The sequence below is a fragment of the Hemibagrus wyckioides genome, linkage group LG08 (genome assembly GCF_019097595.1).
Source record: "Hemibagrus wyckioides isolate EC202008001 linkage group LG08, SWU_Hwy_1.0, whole genome shotgun sequence".
NCBI classification, from domain to species: Eukaryota; Metazoa; Chordata; class Actinopteri; order Siluriformes; family Bagridae; genus Hemibagrus; species Hemibagrus wyckioides.
The window spans coordinates 13,218,441-13,241,423 of record NC_080717.1 but is presented as its reverse complement, the minus strand read 5'-3'; the positions used below and the strand labels follow the sequence as shown (position 1 = coordinate 13,241,423).

Here is a 22,983-nt window from a genome sequence, read left to right as displayed (position 1 = left end):
ACAAAGTTTGCTGATATGAATCTGCTCAACACTAACACCTTTGGTTCTGTTTTTCCACCATTGGGGGCACATCTGCTGTACTGCCATGGCTGAGTCTATACAAATCAAAGATAAGGGCCCTGCAAAGAGGCTAACCACAGAAAAGCATGGAAAAGAACCCTCAAATGTAACCACTGATAAGATGATGGACAATCTGTATGAATACCCAGACCAAAGGCTGGGACTGAGGAAATGCCACAATGACATGTGTAAACAATACGGCATTAAACATTCAGAAAATGGATTATGGGACTTGCAGGATATTAAAATGGTTTATGGAAAGACACTTCGCTTAAGGGCAAACACTAAGAGAGATGGATTATCTGTAATTTTGGGCAAACAAATTTGACATTTGCAGAAGTGTGACACTGACAAACTACATTGAGAGATCAATGCAGAAAAGGCAAAAGTCTGAGCACTAGCTGCAAAATGAAAAGAAGGACAAAGAAAGACTCTTAAATGATAATGACAAGTTGTTAAAGCTGCTTTCCAGACAACTGGAATGAAAGGTTCTGTACGAGAAACGCTTCCCATAAGATCTAGTAGTAAGGTAGAGAAGGAGTCACTCTATCCATTTAAAAACTTCAAGAAGACTGAGGAGAAGTGATAGCAGTTCAACCGGGAGCCCTGATGTCAGTGATGTCAGACCTGAGACATATGGTCATGTCACCAAGGACAAGGTCATGTAGTCAAGAACAGAAGCACTGAAATAAAAGTGGACACTGAGGAGGAATATAAGGAAGAGAGACGAACCCGCATCATTAAAAAAAAAACTGTTAAGAAATATTTTCACTTTAGAATCTACCAGCCAGCCTCACCAGAACAAGTGGACAAGTGGTCAAAGGAATTGCTAGATGTGTACAAACAATTAAGAAAAGTCTAGCAATTTCTTCAGTGCTTGCAGAAAAGCTACACCTTGCATCAGGGACACTAGCATGCCTCTAAAAACTTCATTTGTGAATGGACTGAAACCTGAAATCTCCAGAACCCTCAAAATTCAAAACAATGTATAGGATAGTGTTAGAACTGCTTTCATTCAGATTACTGAGTGGTCAGCAAAAAATGAAAGAATTACATGAGATCAAATTTAGAACTCTATCTGCAATCTAGACCCTTAACACACAATAACAGGATCATGGGGAGTGATGTTCAAGAAAAGGGGGGTCGGAGATGAAAACAAAGATGGAAATGACCTGGACAAGAGGTTTCAGCAACTTACTCAAGAACAAAAATACTCACTTCTGAATGCTGTTGAGTCACAGGGAAACTAAAAGATCCTTCTTTTTTAAAACGTTAGCGGCAGTTCATCAAAAATCTGATGGACTTTATGTATGTGCACAAATAAATTACTCTGATATCTGTTTTTTATTGGATACTGGAGCCAAACGGTTATGCCCTCATCCTTGGCTGATAAAATTTAACTTTCAATTACTCATGAGCACATCGTCACTCAAGTGGAGAGGGGGGTGGGGGGATTTACCTTGAGAAAAACAAAACCCATTACTCTGTGTATTGGGCCTCACCAAGTGGAAACTAAAGTTTGGGTGTAATTTGTGAAGATGGTAAAGCAACCTGGAATTTGAGGCGACTGTGTAGTATGTGGCTGTAGAGTAAGAATTCAAGCTGTAGGAACAGTTTAAAGATGATGCGTCCTTAAAAAAAAAAAAAAACCCTTCCCTCAGTCTAGCTGACGTCACACACACTGTAGCAGTCTGAAGTCTGTGAAAAATACATTTAAAAATCTATATAAAATAAACTATAATACTTATCAGTATGAAAAGTAACAGCACACCTAAGCAGCATTTTAGCATTGGAACCATGTTTGTAGCTATTATCGTTTAAGCGATATGTTGCTTAAACTATTGCAAGAAATAGTCATGTTTTTTTCATGTTTTCTTGAGCAACCTATTGAATACTTTTCTGAAATTCTACAATAAATTAGGGGAGGAACTCAAACACCTTAAACCAACCGGTAAAACGATATGGATGAACTCAGATGAGCTGAAAGAAGAGTTCATTTTGTCCCAGCTGGGAGCTAGTATGTACTTCTTGTTGCTACATTTTTATTTTATTTATTTATTTTTTGCATTATTTTTATGGCATACTGAAGATTACAATACTTTGATAAAACAAAGAGTTTCTACGATCCAGTTATCTGTATAGATATGAAATGTGCAATCAGTACAGTATGAGAGATGGAATAACTATTGATATGACCAGATTAGTTTCAACAGGCAGTATCTGACTAAGCTGTGGGGAAAGGCAATATAACCCTTAGACATGTATTAGAAACATTAAAGGGTATGAAAAAAAGAAACAAAAACAAAAAACACTAAATTTTTCAACAGTGAAAATAATTATCAAATATAGTTGCAAGCAACGATGATCGGGCCCAATCAACGGTGGAATTGCCACCCAGGCACACCAGACACAGTGGGTACATGCATTTAAAGGGGAAATAACAAAAGGACAAAAGTGACAATTTGGGTCTAATGAAAGTGATCACATCAATATACACTGATGGCAAAAAGAAAACTGACTATCCGTCTAAACTATATCAGGGCAAAAGTGACAGTTTGGGTGTAATGAAACAGATCCTAGCAATGTCCAGTGATGTCAAAAGGGAGAGAGAGAGAGAGAGAGAGAGAGAGAGAGAGAAAAATTTGTATAAATATTTCATTATTTCAATATTAATAATATTGCACTAATATAATATACATCTTTTGGGTGTAATTTATGGAAAATGTAAAAAATTCTACAGTGATACTATATCATGAAAGTAGGACATTTAAGTAGAAGCATGCAATGGTGATTTCCTCGTCTCAAACAATTTATTGAAACAAAACCAACAACAGTGGTGGGTATACCACAACAAAAAATGTCAATGTCTCAATAATTTGTCATGTGCCCTTGACCATCAATTACAGCTTGACAACGACATCTCATGCTGTTCACGAGTCAACTTATTGTCTGCTGAGGCATGGAATTCCACTCTTCTTGAAGGGTGGCCCTCAGATCTGTGAGGTTCTGTGGTGCAGGGTTACGAGCCTCTACACGGCGACTCAGCTGATCCCATAAGTTTTCTATGGGATTCAGGTCTGGAGAAATCGCAGGCCACTCCATTTGAATTACAGCAGCCTCCAGCAGCCATTCCCTAATGATGCGACCTCGATGAGCTGGAGCATGGTCATCCATGAAGATGAAATTAGGCCTGTGTTGTTCATGCAATGACTGGATTAATGATGTTATTCAGGTAGTATTGGCTTGTCACTGTACCATTCACAAGTAGACACACCTGCCCAGACTGTAACACCACCACCACCACCAAAGGCTCGTCTGGTGACAACAGTGGCTGATGCATAGCGCTCTCCTTGACGTCTCCAACATTGTTGGCGGCCATCATTTCTGCTCAACGTGAATCGACTTTCATCAGAGAACAGCACTGAGGCCCAATGGTCCCTTGTCCAGCGTAAATGCTCTCTGGCCCATGCAAGACGATGACACCTGTGCCTGGTCGTGTGGTCAGGTACCCTTGCAGGTCGTCTAGCATGAAGACCACGCTGATGTAAACAGTTTGGAATGGTCTGACTTGACACTTGGGTGCCTCTCACCTCCCTTAAATGTGCCTGGAGTTGAGTGGCATTCATCATCCGGTTCCGCAAGGCACTGTTCACAATGAAGCGATCATCAACGTGGGATGTGGCCAAAGGACGTCCACTTCTATGACTTTCTGTGACTCTTCCAGTCTCTCTGTCGCAACCTGCTGATGACACACTGACACTCTAAGCTCAATGGCCACTTCCCCCTGAGAACATCCTGTTTGAAGCTTCGCAATGGTGAGGTGCTGTTGATCAATTGTTAGGTGTGGTCTTGGTCTCATGATGTCAAAATGTGAATAGCATGATGAAGAGGACTGTTAAAATACCAATACTAATTGAACCAGAAAATTTATCGGTAAATTCATGGATCAAACACGAGTTGTGAATTTTGCCATTAAGCACCTTATTAGAGAACAGCAAGTTATGCAGAAAGTACTGAAACACTGAACAGTTGGACATGTGCATTCAAAAGTGTAGAGAAGGTCAAATTAAGTTCACCTGTAAAGGTTATAGTGCATTTTAGGTGCATCCTGAAATTTCATCCGAAAGCCAAATATCCTTAACTTTTTGTGAGTAGTGTATAAATTGTGAACATGAAGCCATATTCAAAAAAATAAATAAATAAATGGGAAAGAGCTTCATCCATCTAGTGGACATAGTCTAGTACTGCAGGAGTCAGTCCAAAACCATGTCTAGTTAATAGACTGATAAATGTAAAAATTTGTTGTGGACTTCCGGGTTTCTAGATGAGAGAGTAGCACGCACTTAACGACGGCTCCATAAAAAATCTAATATAACTCCGTCAGAACATCTTTTCAATAAATGTGAACATTGATTAAATTATAGTCTCACATCCTAGAAACTACTGGCCGACTTCAGGATTTAATCTTTTCAGTTTTCTTAACATGCCGGGCAGACCTCGGAAAATCCCAGACCAGGCCGCGATAGCCTCCGGCTCTAGTGTCGAAGAGACGCCTGAGGAGGATGATCCAGAGGCAGGTAGTTCAGTCATCCTCAACGCAATTTCTTCCCTTCGCGCGGAACTTCTTTCAATTAAATCGGACATTTTAGAAATTATAGACTCAAAGATCGAACAGCTTGCTGTTGCTATCAGAGGAGAACTGTTAGCATTTAAAAACGAAGCTAGCGTGGCAATTTCGGAGATTAAGGTAATGCTGCAAAACTAATAAGCCTGGAAAGTTATGCTTCCACTTCTTCTGACACAGTGGTCAAGATGGAACATGATCTGGGAAAGCTAAAGCGTACCGTGGAGCAACTTACAGAAAAATGCACAGATCTTGAAAGTCGCAGCAGAAGACAAAATATCCACATACTGAATATTAAAGAGAGCGCTGAATCCGGAGTGAAGCCAAGAGATTTCGTTACCCAACTCCTCACAGAGGCATTGTCATTAGAGAAACCTCCGCACATGGATCGAGCCCACTGAGCTCTACGTGCCCATCCTGGAAGTGATGAACCACCTAGAGCCTTCATTCTGCGCTTGCATTATGTCCATGAGATGGAAGAAATAATGCAAAAGGCAGCCAGGATGCAGCAGATTGTCTTCAAGGGCCAACGAATCAACATCTTTGCGGACTATCCACCTGCTGTGGTAAAGCGACGCGCACTTTTCAAAGTGCGAAGGAGTTGCTCAAGGATAAACCCGGAGTCAAGTATGGACTGCAATATCCTGCTAAACTGAGGGTCTTGCACAACGGCAAAGAGTTCTACTTCACCGATCCAGATAAAGCGGTCAGGTTTACTGAAAGCAACTTTGATGTTTCAGGGCCAGCGTACAGGATGTCGTCGGACTGAGTCAAGTAAGATTAGAATAGTGTGAGTGGTAAACTTTAATCATAAGCATTGACTCTTTACATGACTCTTGTTAGGTTCTATTGAGATGCTCCCCTTGAACTCCTTATTACGGAGCTGTGCTGATACGAGTTTTTTGGAAGTTTAAGGTTTGATACTTTTTGATGGTATTTGTTAAGTTTTATCTGACTATATTAATATGTTATTATATTTTACCTTGCTTGTGTAATTCCGTATCGCGTCATGAGTTCTAGTTAGTCGGCTAGATGACAGGATTAATGTTTAAGTTTTGGGTAAGGTGGGAGGGGGGCCTGTTTAAAATACCTAAAAGTAGTAAACAAACAGTGAAGATGAGTGACCTGATTTTTAATCAAACAACAAACGCCAACTCAAAGTAACAGAAAAGGTCTCAAATGTATCTTGCAGAATGTTAAAGGATTAAATCATCTGGTTAAAAGAAGCAAGACATTATCACACCTGAAATCTCTCTCCTCAGACAATCTTTCTGCAGGAAACCCATCTCAAAGTGGACTCCAAGGACAAACTAAAGGGTAGTTGGATAGGACAGATCTACCAATCTAATTTCTCAGTTAAATCTAGGGGGGTTGCTATTTTATTTCGAAAAGGGGTTCCATTTAAACAAAACATTCTGAAAACAGACAGGGAAGGTCGTTACATTATCCAGTTTATTGATTTCATGAGTTTGCAATTGGAAATTTTTTTCCGATAGCAACGATAAGCCAGAGACATTATCAGGAATGCTTTAGGAAACGTTAAAAGCATTTATAAGAGGTTGTGTCTTATCATATCAAGGGTCCCGAAATAAATTAGACAAAGTAAAATGATTTACAAATTCAACGGCTAGATATTGAAAATGCACTAAACCCCTCATTAGGAAAATACAATAGAAGAATACAATAATATAGTCTCTACTAAAATTAATAGAGCTTTTCATTTCATCAAACAGAAATACTTTGAATTTGGAGAGAAGCCCCATAAATTACTAGCCAGACAACCATGTAAAATAGATAGTGAAAGGACAATTTATAAAATAAAGACTAAAGGTGGGACGCACTGTACCGCAACTAAAGAGATAAATCAACATATCAAATCAACTCATTTACAAGTTTTTGCGCTCTGGCTGGATCAGTCAGCTATTACTTCAGATTGGCTTCAGCTAGAACGAGATTACTGCTATCCTTATGATCTTGGAGCAGTGTTACTCTCCCCAGTGATATTAGACCAAACAGTAGTTAATAGTATTATCATAAAGAATCTGTTACGTGTTTGGAGACAGATAAGAGATTACCTTAAAATAAAATCACCATCTCTCTTAATTCCAATTGCAAATAACCCATCATTTCCCCCTTCAAGGTTGGATACAACCTTTAATCAATGGAAGGAATTGGGTATATGCACACTTAAGGACCTCTATGTTGATGGGGCGTTAGCTTCCTTTATGCAATTACAACAGAAATATAACTTCCAAAAAAACATTTTTTTCAGATTTTTACAAATAAGGAACTACTTGCGTACACAATGTTTCCCTAGATGAGGTCCCACCCTCAGTCCTAGATGATTGTCTCATGCAGTTCAGGGGAAACAAATGTCAGCTATCCTTAATTTTATGAGAGGTTACAGGGAGCTGTTTCCCCCTCTACAAGGCTGATCAGGGAGGAATGGGAGCGAGAGATTGGAATTGGAATCTTGGAAGAGATTTGGCAGAGTGGCTTGAAGGATATTGATAAACAATCGGTCAATTCTAGATTATGCCTCATTCAGTTTAAGGTCTTACATAGATCACACTTCTCTAAAAAGAAATTACATAGGATTTTCCCCAATGTCTCTCCTATTTGTGATAAGTGCAAATCAGAGGATGCCGATCTAGCTCATAGCTTTATCTTCTGTTATAAAATACAGGGATTTTGGTGTGAGGTTTTTAAAGTGCGTTCAGGTGTCCTTGAGGTAAACTTGGATCCAGACCCAATGCTCATTATATTAGGACAGTCCGACTTTACACATTCATTGAACAATGCTCAAAAGAAATTCCTTACATATTGTTTGATAACAGCCAAGAAGCTGTTATTAATGTACTGGAAAAAGGCTACTCCTCCCATTCTTCTGTTACCTCAAGAGAAATTGTATTCCTTAACACAAATGTGTTGTAACTTAAAGGTTATTTTGATTGTCACTGTATTGTATATTAACAGGCTGGGGAAGGGATATTATATTTAATGTGTGTTGTTTTTTTTCTTTTTTCTTTTTCTCTTTCTTTTGTTGTATATTTGTTTTTGTAAGTTTTTGTGTATATCAGAAAATTAATCCTGGAACCTGTGATTGCTGCAAGGATATTTGATGACTGAATAAAACTTATCTGAAAAAAAAAATGTTGTGTGCCATTAGAGCACCACAAAATCATGAAATTAAGCAAACTTACTCACAACCAGTTGTTCTTCATATGTGAAATGTTTTGAAACATTTGGACTTTCCACTGTTAAGACATAAGACCATTAATTTTTTTCTATTATATCCTCACTATAGCAACATCATTCACAATATCACAAATTCCTTCACTGTTTCACATCAGCCATGTCTTCACATTATTTTGACTGATTTTGAACCAAATAAGTAAGTAGTACGTAAGAAGTAAGGGACAATACATAAGATTTCTAAGTGATACATTTCCTGATGCCAGTTGGTGGCGCTATGACTGAGATAATTTTCATATTGCGTGAGGTTTAATGTACATCACTCAATATACACCAAAGTTATTAGCCATTTCCTGTTTTCTTTTATTTGCCATAAGTTTAAGGGCTCCTCACAGCTGAACTGTTTGAGATATCAAAAATCCCTTGGCAAGGTTGCATCATCAATGTCTTCAGATTATATTAGAGCCTGTTTGCTCAAAATCATATAAATACCCTAGGAGGAGTATATCAAATTCCATTAGGTGCATTTTTCAAACATCCCAAAATAACTGACTTCCTGTTAAGCAGATCCCATGACAGGTGGATGAACATCATTTAGCTCAATGAGATCTAAATGTATACCGTGTGTCTTGCATATACATACAAGTGAATATGAGCTGTGCAGCTACAGGGGTTGGACAATGAAACAAACGCCTGGTTTTAGACCACAATAATTCATTAGTATGGTGTAGGGCCTCCTTTTGCGGCCAATACAGCATCGGTTCTTCTTGGGAATGACAGATACAAGTCCTGCACAGTGGCCAGAGGGATTTTGAGCCATTCTTCTTGCAGAATAGTGGCCAGGTCACTACGTGATGCTGGTGGAGGAAAACGTTTCCTGACTTGCTCCTCCAAAACACCCCAAAGTGGCTCAATAATATTTAGATCTGGTGACTGTGCAGGCCATGGGAGATGTTCAACTTCACTTTCATGTTCATCAAACCACTCTGTCACCAGTCTTGCTGTGTGTATTGGTGCATTATCATCCTGATACATGGCACCGCCTTCAGGATACAATGTTTGAAACATTGGGTGCACATGGTCCTGCAGAATGGTTCGGTAGTCCTTGGCAGTGACGCGCCCATCTAGCACAAGTATTGGGCCTAGGGAATGCTATGATATTGCAGCCCAAACCATCACTGATCCACCCCCATGCTTCACTTCAGTCTGGGTGGTACACTTCTTTGGGGCTTCTCCACAACGTAACTCTCCCTGATGTGGGAAAGACAGTGAAGGTGGACTCATCAGAGAACAATACATGTTTCACATTGTCCACAGCCCAAGATTTCCGCTGCTGGCACCATTGAAACCAACGTTTGGCATTGGCACGAGTGAACAAAGGTTTGGCTATAGCAGCCCGGCCATGTACATTGACCCTGTGGAGCTCTCGACGGACAGTTTTGGTGGAAACAGGAGAGTTGAGGTGCACATTTAATTCTGCAGTGAGTTGGGCAGCTGTGGTTTTATGTTTTTTGGATACAATCCGGGTTAGCACCCGGACATCCCTTTCAGACAGCTTCCTCTTGCATCCACAGTTACTCCTGGTGGATGTGGTTCGTCCTTCTTGGTGGTATGCTGACATTACCCTGGATACCGTGGCTCTTGATACATCACAAAGACTTGCTGTCTTAGTCACAGATGCGCCAGCGAGATATGCACCAACAATTTGTCCTCTTTTGAACTCTGATATGTCACCCATAATGTTGTGTGCGTTGCAATATTTTAAGCAAAACTGTGCTTTTACTCTGCTGATTAAACCTTCACCCTCTGCTCTTATTTGTGGAATGTGCAATCAATAACGATTGGCCACCAGGCTGGTCAAATTTAGCCATGAAACCTCCAACACTAAATTGGCCAGTGTTTCAGTTTCATTGTCCAACCCCTGTATATTTCTGACAAAGTTCCAGGGGGCACTGTGACAGCCCTGTGCCACACCCGGGGACCAGCCACACTGGCCTTTCTCAAACATTTGCACTTTAAATGTGAAATATTTTGGAACATTAGGCCTTTCCACTCGTAAGATATGAGAAGATTAAGTTTCTTCTATTATGTTCATATGTAAATCGTCGCCATAGTAACACAATTCAAGGTATCAAAAATTCCTTCACTGTTTCACATCAGCCATGTCTTGACATTATTCTGAATGATTTTGAACCAAATCAGATGAAAGTAAGGGACAAAATATTAGAGATTTCAAAAAGTGACACGCTTCCTTCTGCCAGTTGGTGGCACAATGACCGAGACTCATGGTTGTCATATCTGTGTGATCAGCTTCCTATGCTTAACATAATCCTAAGGTTTCATGTAGATCACTTAATGTACACAGAAGTTATTAGCCACTTCCTGTTTTGTTTTATTCGCCATAAGTTTAAGGGCTCCTCACGGCTGAACCGTTTGAGATATCAAAAATCCCTTGCCAATTTTGCATTATCAGTGTCTTGAGATCATAGTAGCCTGGGTTTGGTGGCGGTTGTATCAATTCCCTAGGAGGAATATTTCAAATTCCATTGGGTGCGTTTTGCAAACAACTCAAAATAACTGACTTCCTGTAGATTAGACTTAATGACATGCAATGTGAAAGTTGTTCAGGTCAGTGAGGTCTAAGTGTGCAAGTGTGCATCAGCTATGCAGCAAGATTTTCCAGGGGGCGCTGTGACGGGTGTGTGCCATGCCCAGGGCCGAGCCACAGTGACGTCCCAATGGACGTAGATTCCAACCTGTCTGCTGATTTTCATGAGTTTCTGAGAAAGTTAAGACCCTCAAAAGTGCCCGGATGATTGGAAAAAAAAAATAATAATACTGATGAATAAATAAATAAATAATAATCCTTAGAAGAACAAGAGGGCCCTTCGCACTACTAGTGCGAAGGGCCCTAATAAAACATTTATTGAAAATGAACTGTATTAATAACTTTTCTGTAAGTCTAAAATTTCTGTTCCATTGTGATTTTAAGAAAGTCTGAAAAATAAGAGACCAGTGCCCAATCTCCAGATTTGAACCCTATTGAAAACCTCTGGAATGTCATCAGGAGGAAGCTTGAAGGAATGTCACCATCAAGCAAAGCTGGGCTGTTTGCTTTTTTGCAAAAAGAGTGGTATAAAGTTACCCAACAGAAATGTGAAAAACTGGTGGAGAGCATGCCATAACTCATGCAAATCGGGGTTATTCCACCAAATACTTATTTCTTAATATTATTTAGCCAAAGCATTAATTTGTTTACAAATTATTTGCATTTTGTTTTATTTGATTTATTAAAGCTCTGCAAATACTGCATGCTCTTGGGTTATTTGATGTGTTGTCATTTCCTTTAAATATACACTCTAAATAACAATAGTTAAATTTTGAATTTAGGAGAAATATTGTCAGCATATATATATATATATAGAGAGAGAGAGAGAGACAGAGAGAGAGAGAGAGAGAGAGAGAGACAGAGAGAGAGAGAGAGAGAGAGAGAGAGAGAGAGAGAGAGATAGATAGATAGATAGATACAGATATCAGAGCTAATATCATTTAATATCTAATATATCATCTAATCTAAGAGTTTGGCTGACAGCTAAAGGACATTTATATTAAAGTTAATTTAATAACCATCTTTTAAAAATTCTAATTCCTGCTCCAAGAGGTAGTTTTTCATACAGATACCTGCATATAAGCAGCTGTAAAAACCACTGTGGAGGTGGGGAAGTGAATGGAGAGTGGAGTAGAGTCAGAGTTAAGGATCTGCATTTGTGCAGCATTTCTCTAACGTGTATTTTGTGTTGCAGTGAGCTGGAGAGAAGGATAAAGTGGGGAGAGATGAGAGAACTGAGCACAAGAGAGAGAACTGAGCTGCACAAAACCATCCATGCATGCAAATAAAATCACTGAAAAGTGAAACTGGGGGAAATATCAAAATAAAGATCCGTTTGATTTCTCTGAAGCCTGCCTCCCTATCAGGAAAGTCAGAAAAATGCTACAGCCTCCAAAAGTCTGAAACCTCTTAAAGATAAAGCAAAACTTGCCATGAAACTGGGCCTGTCTGTTTAAGCCAACCTGATAACATAAACATGTAATTAATATTAAATGTAAATAAACATACAAAAGACATGTATGCTCGCAAGTGCAAGCACAAATTTGCACAATACACACATACCTGGATCAATGCCTCACTCAGCTTCTCCTCATCCACCTCCAAGACAGCATCCCGTATCTCACCATAAGGAATTCGAAATGATCCAAGGAAAATGGCTGTTGAAAAAAAAAGTAATTTAATTGCTCCTTCTTTTGGCCTGCTGGATTTTAACCAGTGGTGGGCCATCAGGGCCAGCAAGGCCTTCTCTGCTGGACTAGACAGCAGTGATCTGAATCACTAACTTGCATTTTAATATATTTTAATATATTTTTACATGAATGTGTATTTAATTATTCCCAATAGTCTATTCTCTACATTTTATAGCTTTTCTCTTGGTTGTGCTGCTTCCAGTAGTGTATATTTATGATAAGAGATCCAATCATACACTATATTGCCAAAAGTATTCGCTCACCTGCCTTGACTCGCATATGAACTTAAGTGACATCCCATTCCTAATCCATAGGGTTCAATATGACGTCAGTCCACCCTTTGCAGCTATAACAGCTTCAACTCTTCTGGGAAGGCTGTCCACAAGGTTTAGGAGTGTGTTGATGGGAATTTTTGACCATTCTTCCAGAAGTGCATTTGTGAGGTCACACACTGATGTTGGACGAGAAGGCCTGGCTCTCAGTCTCCGCTCTAATTCATCCCAAAGGTGTTCTATCGGGTTGAGGTCAGGACTCTGTGCAGGCCAGTCAAGTTCCTCCACACCAGACTCTGTCATCCATGTCTTTATGGACCTTGCTTTGTGCACTGGTGCACAGTCATGTTGGAAGAGGAAGGGGCCAGCTCCAAACTGTTCCCACAAAGTTGGGAGCATGGAATTGTCCGAAATGTCTTGGTATGCTGAAGCATTCAGAGTTCCTTTCACTGGAACTAAGGGGCCAAGCCCAGCTCCTGAAAAACAACCCCACACCATAATCCCCCCTCCACCAAACTTTACACTTGGCACAATGCAGTCAGACAAGTACCGTTCTCCTGGCAACCGCCAAACCCAGACTCGTTCATCAGATTGCCAGATGGAGAAGCGCGATTCGTCACTCCAGAGAACGCGTCTCCACTGCTCTAGAGTCCAGTGGAAGCGTGCTTTACACCACTGCATCCGACGCTTTGCATTGCACTTGGTGATGTATGGCTTGGATGCAGCTGCTCGGCCATGGAAACCCATTCCATGAAGCTCTCTGCGCACAGTTCTTGAGCTAATCTGAAGGCCACATGAAGTTTGGAGGTCTGTAGCGATTGACTGCAGAAAGTTGGCGACCTCTTCGTACTATGCACCTCAGCATCCGCTGACCCCGCTCCGTCAGTTTACGTGGCCTACCACTTCGTGGCTGAGTTGCTGTCGTTCCCAAACACTTCCACATTCTTATGATACAGCTGACAGTTGACTGTGGAATATTTAGGAGTGAGGAAATTTCACGACTGGATTTGTTGCACAGGTGGCAACCTATCACAGTTCCACGCTGGAATTCACTGAGCTCCTGAGAGCGACCCATTCTTTCACAAATGTTTGTAAAAACAGTCTGCATGCCTAGGTGCTTTATTTTATACACCTGTGGCCATGGAAGTGATTGGTACACCTGATTCTGATTATTTGGATGGGTGAGCGAATACTTTTGGCAATATAGTGTATTTCAGCCAGTGGCTGACATGTGTTGCCAGAGTGAAAGAAATCTGCCGTAAGGTCATCAGAATCAATAGTGCAGGTGCCCGTAGCTTAAAAAAAGTGGCAGTGAAATGTTACATTAACCAATCAGATTTCGAGTTGGCATCACTGGGGCCATCTAGCAGGCATACGATTATGTCAGCAATTTCCCGTCCTTGATTGGATATTTGGAGTAGTCAGAGGCAGCGAACCACACATATACATTGTTTCTATATTCGCTGTCTCATTTCAGATGCTGCTCTGGAGATTATAGTTTGCTGCAAAAGTAACCGTAATAAAATTGACTATTCCTTGTGAGGTGTGAAATACTGTAACCTAATTTCTTTTTTACTTTGCTATTTAACGGTTGATTAGTATCTATTGCCGTGGTGTCCAGGGGCGATTCTTAGAATTTTCATTTAAGGGGGGCTCAGCCCCCAATGAGGGTATAACAGTTAATAAATAAATAAATAAATAAATAAATAAAAAAAATAAATAAATAAATAAATAAATAAATAAAATAAAATAAAATAAAATAAAATAAAATAAAATAAAATAAAATAAAATAAAATAAAATAAAATAAAATAAAATAAAATAAAATAAAATAAAATAAAATAAAATAAAATAAAATAAAATAAAATAAAATGCAGCATTCCATTTTACTGCATAGATGTGTATAACATTTGAGTACTGAACAAGCCAAATACGAGTCTTCCTGATCACACACCCACACCTGTCCTCTGATCCTCTGCGACGCCACAGTCTGCGGATTGAAGAACGCGCTGAAAGACGGGGAGGAGCCGAAGTCTGACACCGTTTTCATATGCAATTTAAAGGGGGCTGAGGCGATCACGAATATGTGTACAGTTTATGGAGAATCGCAGAATTTTAAGAGGGCTGAGTAGAAAATGGCCTAGCGATGCCCATGGTGGCGTCATAATTATGGTATAGAGGTGGATTAATTCAGGAAGAACACCAGTGAAGGCCTAGGTGTGAAATGCATGGCCCGCCACTGATTTTAACAAAACATTTTTCAAACCAGTGCACTTCACACAATGGTCAAAATGGTATCTATTCCATAATCTGGTACTTTGTTATAGAACCTTTCAATTTTATTACATCATACATATTTTTGGGAAGAGTCTATCAGCGTGGCTCATCTTGACCTGGCAATATTTTCCTATTCGTTCTTGCAAAAACATTCCATATCCAGCAAACTTTAACAACATCTCTTGAGTTTAGTTGAATTCAGGTTTGGGAGACACAGTATGTGTCTCTACAGCTAATGCATCACAGAACCTTGCTGGGCAACTTGCTGCCTAATATATCCCACCCACTACCAGGTGCCATGATGAAGAGATAATCAGGGTTATTCACTTCACCTGTCAGTGGTCATAATGTTATGGCTGATCATTGTATATCTGTGAAGACTATATCCAGACTGTCACACCATGGTTGCCCTATCCATAGCCCTGCTTGATTTGGACAGTGAGTGATGTGGACCAAAATAATTTAACCACACCCACTACGCTCCACTATGCACAAAATTAGTCTAATAATGATTTATGAGGATGGTCATAAGTGAATTCACAGTCCTTTTTATTATGTAATAAAAAATTCCAATATCAATATGATTCATTATGTTATGCCAGCTATTCAGACAATTTAGGGCTTTAAACAGATCCTGCTCAAAGACCAATATCACTAATTTTAGATCCAGCTTCATCCCATTTACCAGTAATAAATGACTTACATGTTTTGTTTTAATCAGTGTGATTAAGTGTGATTTTTTTTCCTCATACGACAATGAAATTAAAATGACTGACAAGAAGCCCATGCAAAAACGAAAAAGCGTTCCAGAACAGAAGATGTTTTTCAAACAGGTTTTCTAAGCCACATAATCTTAGCTATGTTAGTGAAACAATAATGGGTAATCATGGGTAAAAGAACTTACACAGATTTTGGGCTGTTTTGGCATCCAGAATTCGCAACTCTTTTGCTTTTTTCTTAAATTGTGTCATTCTGTTATCTGTTTCCTCTGCATCCTTTTTCACTGTGAAAAAAAGAAAAGACAGAAAATAATTATTAGTAAAGTCACAGGCATTTTTATAGGATAGGTCACCCCTTTTATATAGTTTAAAAGTAAAACAGAGCATCCAGAAGCATGATCATGAAACACTGTTTTCAAAACCTAAAATTGCAATGATATTTCTGACTCTTCTATACTCTCATAGCAAAAGGCTTTCAACATAGTGATTTGGCTACATTATAATTATTATAGTGTACTAAAAGGTGACAAACATGGACATCTGATCCACTCTCAATGAACTTTTGTACATTTCCATTAATCTGCCTATTTTTAAAAGTAGGGAACCCAACCTGCCTTGTTCAATTCAGGCTGGTGGCAGAATCTATGCTACAAAAAACTGTGCTTCATAAAATTACACCATAATTTTAACATGCCCCCATTTCCACTGCACTTTTAATACACTATTTACACAATCCTGAATTTTTCAAACTGAACATATCCTACCCCTTGACAGGTGCCACTGTAACAAGAAAATCTATTTTATTCATGTCACCTGATGCATGTGCTTGTTGATCATCCCATTTAGGTTTAATCACAGTTTTGCTGTTACAATAAGGAGGTAATTACAAGTACAAAGGGGGGACTAAATCTATCCCACCCACTAACAGGTGTATGTATTCATATTCATATATGTTGGGGGGCAAACAATGTGGCTGCTGTCATGGATTTTCATGGAGAAGACATTAAAACAGGGATTGAGCCATATGTCAGAAATGCTTTATAATGTACTTGATTATTAGGGAGAATATTGTTTCAAGAACCAAGTTTCATAAAATTTGCTCTTACAGGGGCACTGTACCAAAAAAAACAGAGAAAAAAATTAAATGCCTTTAATTATGGAAACAAATTGTTTTCAACCAAATTTCTTGTTCATCACACAAAAGGACCCTAGTTGAGAAAGTATGACACCATGCCCTAGCTGGAAAAGGATGGCCACTTGGGTACCTTCCCATTTTGGCACCGTAGCAGATATTTCATATAAATCTCTTGTGCTTCATCAAAGTTAAGGATCCTCTATGAAAACATCAAATATCCAAGTCAGCCATTTTATGCTTAATTCATCATTGATTTTGTCAAAATCACGTTTAACCATCTCTATGGACCACCGACTTGAGGACTTGATAAAGGACAAGTGCCAGGTTGAAAAAAATAACTGCCATTAATGGTGCCACAAAGGACAATTGGCGATATCTCTGCAATGCCTGGAACAGCCTGGAAATCCCAGTGCTGTCACTTGAATATTTTTGTTTCAATTCTATCCATGAAATGAAAGAAAGGTTTATCTATTCTTATCAGACTCAGTGGGTTTGATGACAAAGTAATCATTAACTCATGCTTAATTACTGTTGATCAGGCATTAAAGTTGAAATTAAATTTCAAAACAAAGACAAACAAGAAAATACATTTAATATTTTTTCAGTTTGTCAGGTTCAGCTGGGAAATTGATAATTTTTCTGTTATTATGTGAAAGGACAAAAGAAAGAAAGACAAGCAGGATGAAAATTGTCCTGTTTGCATGCAGATGTCACTTTACATTACACTTTACACTTTATATTGATCTTGTTTACATGTTAACTCTATTATTTGCACTCACTGTCAACACTATTCTTTTGCACAGAGTCGGTCTATATGTTGTTTGTCTGCACTGTCTTGTCTTGTCATCCTGTACACTTTTGTTGTATGTCTAGTTTTCATGCACCTTAATTATAGTTTAGTTTTATCTCTATGTTTAGCTCTATGGTTGTTTGCGTCACTGTACTTTGTCTTTGTTATGTGTAGTACCTCTGGTCTAGGAGGAAAGTTGTTTCACTTCACTGTGTACTGCATCAGCTATAAATGGTTGAAGTGACAATAAAGCTTCTTTGACTTTGACATTTGACTTGCATATACAAATATATATATAAACGTATATAATACAGTATCTCACAAAAGTGAGTACACCCCTCACATTTTTGTAAATATTTTATTATATCTAATAAAAGTGTGACAACACTGAAGAAATGACACTGCTACAACACACAGCCATTAATGTCTAAACCGTTGGCAACAAAAGTGAGTACACCCCTAAGTGGAAATGTCCAAATTGGGCCCAAAGTGTCAATATTTTGTGTAGCCACCATTATTTTCCAGCACTGCCTTAATCCTCTTGGGCATGGAGTTCACCAGAGCATCATAGGTTGCCACTGGAGTCCTCTTCCACACCTCCATGATGACATCACAGAGCTGGTGGATGTTAGAGAACTTGCACTCCCCCACCTTCCGTTTAAGGATGCCCCACAAATGCTCAATAGGGTTTAGGTCTGGAGACATGCTTGGCCAGTCCATCATCTTTACCCTCAGCTTCTTTAGCAAGGCAGTGGTCATCTTGGAGGTGTGTTTGGGGTCGTTATCATGTTGGAATACTGCCCTGCGGATCAGTCTCCAAAGGGAGGGGATCATGCAAATCACCAAATTGATGCAGTGTGCAGCATATGGTCTGAGCACTGACAGGCTAACCCACCACCCCTTCAACCTCTGCAGTAATGCTGGCAGCACTCATAGGTCTATTTCCCAAAGACAACCTCCGGATATGATGCTGAGCACGTGCACTCAACTTCTTTGGTCGACCATGGCGAGACCTGTTCTGAGTGGAACCTGTCCTGTAAGACTGCTGTATGGTTTTGCCCACCATGCTGCAGCTCAGTTTCAGGGTCTTGGCAATCTTCTTATAGCCTAGGCCATCTTTATGTAGAGCAACAATTCTTGTTTTCAGATCCTCAGAAAGTTCTTTGCCATGAGGTGCCACGTTGAACTTCCAGTGACCAGTATAAGAGAGTGTGAGAGCGATAACACCAAATTTAACACACCTGCTCCCCATTCACACCTGAGACCTTGTAACACTAATGAGTCACATGACACCGGGGAGGGTAAATGGCTAATTGGGCCCAATTTGGACATTTCCACTTAAGGCTTGGTCACACTACAAGACTTTAACCGTCGGCAGATCGCTTTGCTGTTCAGACTACATGACTTCACTGTATGTCTTTTTGTCCTTGTGGTGTTCACACTACGCAACGCTTTGTAAATGATCCACAAGAGGGGGTCACACACCACACGATCTGACAACAACTCGTCACTCAACGCCTCAACGCCGTCACCAAACCACGTTTTGTCAAAAACACACGCGACAGGTGGATCCGGAAATGACGCAAGACTTTCGTTTCGTTTGTTTTGAAAATGGATGTCGGCAGGAGTCTCGCTCTAAATAAATGTCAATTTATTAAATTAAATGTTGTGTCCACACTATTTACTATGCTGCTGCTTTTCTTCCGGTGACCTCAACCTGTTGACTTGCTCTCTCATTGGCTGGAGGTCGTAGCTACAACTGACACCACATGATGTCGAGTCGGCCGACCGTCCCAGATATTTAACAAGCCAGATATCTGGATTTTGTCTGCGAGGGGTCAGCGATGCGTCAGCAAGCCTCTTTGATGCGTCGTTGAGTAGTTCACACAAAGATTGCCGAGCGCTGATCACCCGCTGATTTTCCCACGATCACAGCCCGATCTGTCGGCGAGCACGTTAATTTGCAAATCGAGCTTAAAATCCTGTAGTGTGAACGGGGTCTACTCACTTTTGTTGCCAACGGTTTGGACATTAATGGCTGTCTGTTGGGACAGCAAATTTACACTGTTATACAGGCTGTACACTCACTACTTTACATTGTAGCAGAGTGTCATTTCTTCAGTGTTGTAACGTGAAAAGATATAATAAAATATTTACAAAAATGTGAGGGGTGTACTCACTTTTGTGAGATACTGTATATAGAAAAATACAATATGTACATACATTACTCACAAAAAGTTAAGGATATTTGGCCTTTGGGTGAAATTTATGGAAAATGTAAAAAGTTCACACTACAGTAACATTATATCATGAAAGTAGGGCATTTAAGTAGAAGCATGTAATGGTGATTTCCTCATCTCAAACAATTTATTGAAACAAAAGCCAACAGTGGTGGGTATACCACAACAAAAAATGTCAATGTCTCAATAATTTGTCATGTGCCCTTGACCATCAATTACAGCTTGACAACGACATCTTATGCTTATTATGCTTATGCTTATGCAGCTCAACTTATTGTCTGCTGAAGCATGGCATTCCACTCTTCTTGAAGCACGGCCCTCAGGTAATTGAGGTTCTGGGGTGCAGGGTTACGAGCCTCTACACGGTGAGAAAATCTATGGGATTCAGGTCTGGAGAAAGTGCAGGCCACTCCATTTGAGGTACCCCAGCCTCCAGCAGCCATTCCCTAATTATCTGACCTCGATGAGCTGGAGCATTGTCGTCCATGAAGATGAAGGGGCACAATGACCGGATTAATGATGTTATTCAGGTAGTATTGGCTTGTCACTGTACCATTCACAAGATGTAGGGCAGTTCTGTATTGAGTAGACACACCTGTCCAGACTGTAACACCACCACCACCAAAGGCTCGTCTGGTGACAACAGTGGCTGATGCATAGCACTCTCCTTGATGTCTCCAACATCATTGGCGGCCATCATTTCTGCTCAACATGAATTGACTTTCATCAGAGAACAGCTCTGAGGCCCACTGGTCCCTCGTCCAGCGTAAATGCTCCCTGGCCCATGCAAGACGATGACACCTGTGCCTGGTTGTGTGGTCAGGTACCTTTGCAAGTTTCAAATGGTCTGACATGACACTTGGATGCCTCTCACCTCCCTTATATGTGCCTGGAGTTGAGTGGCATTCATCATCCAGTTCACTGGTCACAGGGCACTGTTCACAATGAAGCGGTCATCAACGTGGGATGTGGCCAAAGCATGTCCACTTCTATGACTTTCTGTGACTCTTACTCTTCTTTCTAGTCTCTCTGTATCTCTGTCACAACCTGCTGATGACACTCTGTGACACTCTAATCTCAGTGGCCACTTCCCTCTGAGAACATCCTGTATGAAGCCTCGCAATGGCAAGGTACTGTTGATCAATTGTTAGGTGTGGTCTTGGTCTCATGATGTCAAAATGTGAACAGCATGATGAAGAGGACTGTTTAAATACCAATTCTAATTGAACCAGAAAATTTATTGGTCGATTCATGGATCAAACACCAGTTGTGAATTTTGCCATTAAGCACCTTGTTAGAGAACAGCAATTTATGCAAAAAGTACTGAAACACTGAACAGTTGGACATGTGCATTCAAAAGTATAGAGTATATACATTTTAGGTGCATCCTGAAATTTCACCTGAAAGCCGAATATCCTTAACTTTTTGTGAGTAGTGTAGATGTAGATATAAAAAGGCAAAATAAATATTCAGTTATGACAATAAATACAGTATGTACAGTGTGCATATGTAAGATAAATATATAGATATAAAAGGCAAATATAGATATCCAGCTGTAACAGGAATATCAGGGAGTAAAGTGATGGTGCAGTATGCACACAAAGATGTACAGTCAGTGTGGTTATTGTGTTTGCAGAGTAGTGCAGAGTGTGCAAAGTAGTGCAGTTATTGTGTGTGCAAAAATCAGCTAAGGTAGAATGTCGTGTGTGTTCAGAAGATCAGAAGTCCAGGTTCTAGGGGTTCTGGTTGAGGGCCTGAATAGCCTGCAGGAAGAAGCTCCTCCTCATTCTCTCTGTGTTTGCCTTCAAGGAACAGAAATGTTTCCCTGACCACAACAGAGAGAAGAGTCCATTGTTGGGATGGCTGAGGTCGTTCATTATCTTCCTGGCATTGCTCCAGCACCGCTTGCTGAATATAGTCTCCAAGTCAGGAAGCTCGGTGCAGATGGTATGCTCGGCACTCGCACCACCCTCTGGAGAGCTTGCCTGTCCTGCTTCCCATCAGGGTGCTCTCAGTGGTGCAGGTGTAGAATGTCTTTAGCACCTTTGAGGGCAATTTAAAGTCCTTTAGGTGTCTAAGATGGTAAAAGAAGCTGCTGGGCCTTCTTCACCAGGGTGTTGACATGACAAGATCCTGCGTGCTTTAAACACCTAGGTATCGGAAACTGTCCACTCTCTCCACTGGTGTCCCGTTGATAGTCAGGGGCTGGTAATTCCTCTCCTGCTTTGTGCTAAAGTCCACTATCAGCTCCTTAATCTTGCTGACGTTCAGGAGGAGATTGTTGACCTGGCACCATATCTCCAGGTTTTTAATCTCCTCTAGGTAGGCCATCTCGTCATTATTGGAGATCAGGCCCACCACCACAGTATCGTCCACAAACTTAATGATGTTGGTGAAGCTGGAAGTGGCCACACAGTCATAGGTGTACAGTGAGTACAGCAGGGGGTTTAGAACACAACCCTGGGGGGCTCCAGTGCTGAAGCTGAGTGAGGGTGAGTCATGGTTGCCCATCTGTACTGCCTGTGGTCTGTCTGTCAACTTAGTGGTGAATATGGAGGGAATTATGGTGTTAAACACTGAAATGTAGTCAACAAACAGTACGGTTTGTACCGTAACATAGTTACATAGTTCCCCCTTCTGCTGTCCAGATGGCTCAGGGCTGTGTGTTGGAGGTGTGCGATGGTGTCCTCAGTAGAATCCAGAAGTTTCACCAATTTTACCTTACTTGGTTTGGTACAGCGTTATAACAAGATTAAGCATCTCACAGTTGTGCTATGAGACACACACTATATTGCCAAAAGTTATGAGACGTCTGCCTTTACATGCACATGAACTTTGATGGCATCCTATTCTTAATCCATAGAGTTTAATATGGAGGCCACACAAAGTTTGGAGGTCTGTAGCTATTCTACAGACTTCTATGACTTCTGCACACTGTGCGCCTCAACATGTGCTGACCCTGCCCTGTGATGATTTTATGTGGCCTACCACTTTGTGGCTGAGTTGCAGTTGTTCCCAATTGTTTCCACTTTGTGAAAAAAAAACATTGAATAAACATTTGTGAAATTAAAAGATGTTTCTCCTACCCGCTTCTGTATGATCAGTGGCTCTCTATTAAATTCTCTTACATCAACATCTTAATTATAACATTACAGAACCGTAATAGTTTTTTAGTCAAGCTTATAAGTCATGTACAAGACTTCTGCGACCTGCTGTTTGGATTAGTGGAGGATAGGACTATGCATTATCCCCAGCAGTAAATGTGTCTACAAAACGTTCTTGTCTTCTAGACTTTCCTGTGTGTGTGTGTGCGCATGCATGTTGGGGGTTTCAGCAAGGCCAGATTGGCCACTGGGAGATTAAAAAAAATTCTA

At 40.3% G+C, this 22,983-nt stretch overlaps 1 protein-coding gene across 6 annotated transcripts in view; it reads right to left on the bottom strand.

Moving 5' to 3' along the window:
- diaph2 (diaphanous-related formin 2) overlaps positions 1-22,983 on the bottom strand; it is a 285,969-nt gene that overhangs the window by 112,407 nt on the left and 150,579 nt on the right. For all 6 annotated transcript variants that reach the window (XM_058396724.1, XM_058396725.1, XM_058396727.1 and 3 more), the window contains 2 exons: positions 15,630-15,728; positions 12,051-12,145 (listed from right to left, as the gene is read on the bottom strand). In XM_058396724.1, coding sequence (XP_058252707.1) covers positions 12,051-12,145; positions 15,630-15,728 — 194 coding nt within the window. The remainder of the gene's footprint in view (positions 1-12,050; positions 12,146-15,629; positions 15,729-22,983) is intronic.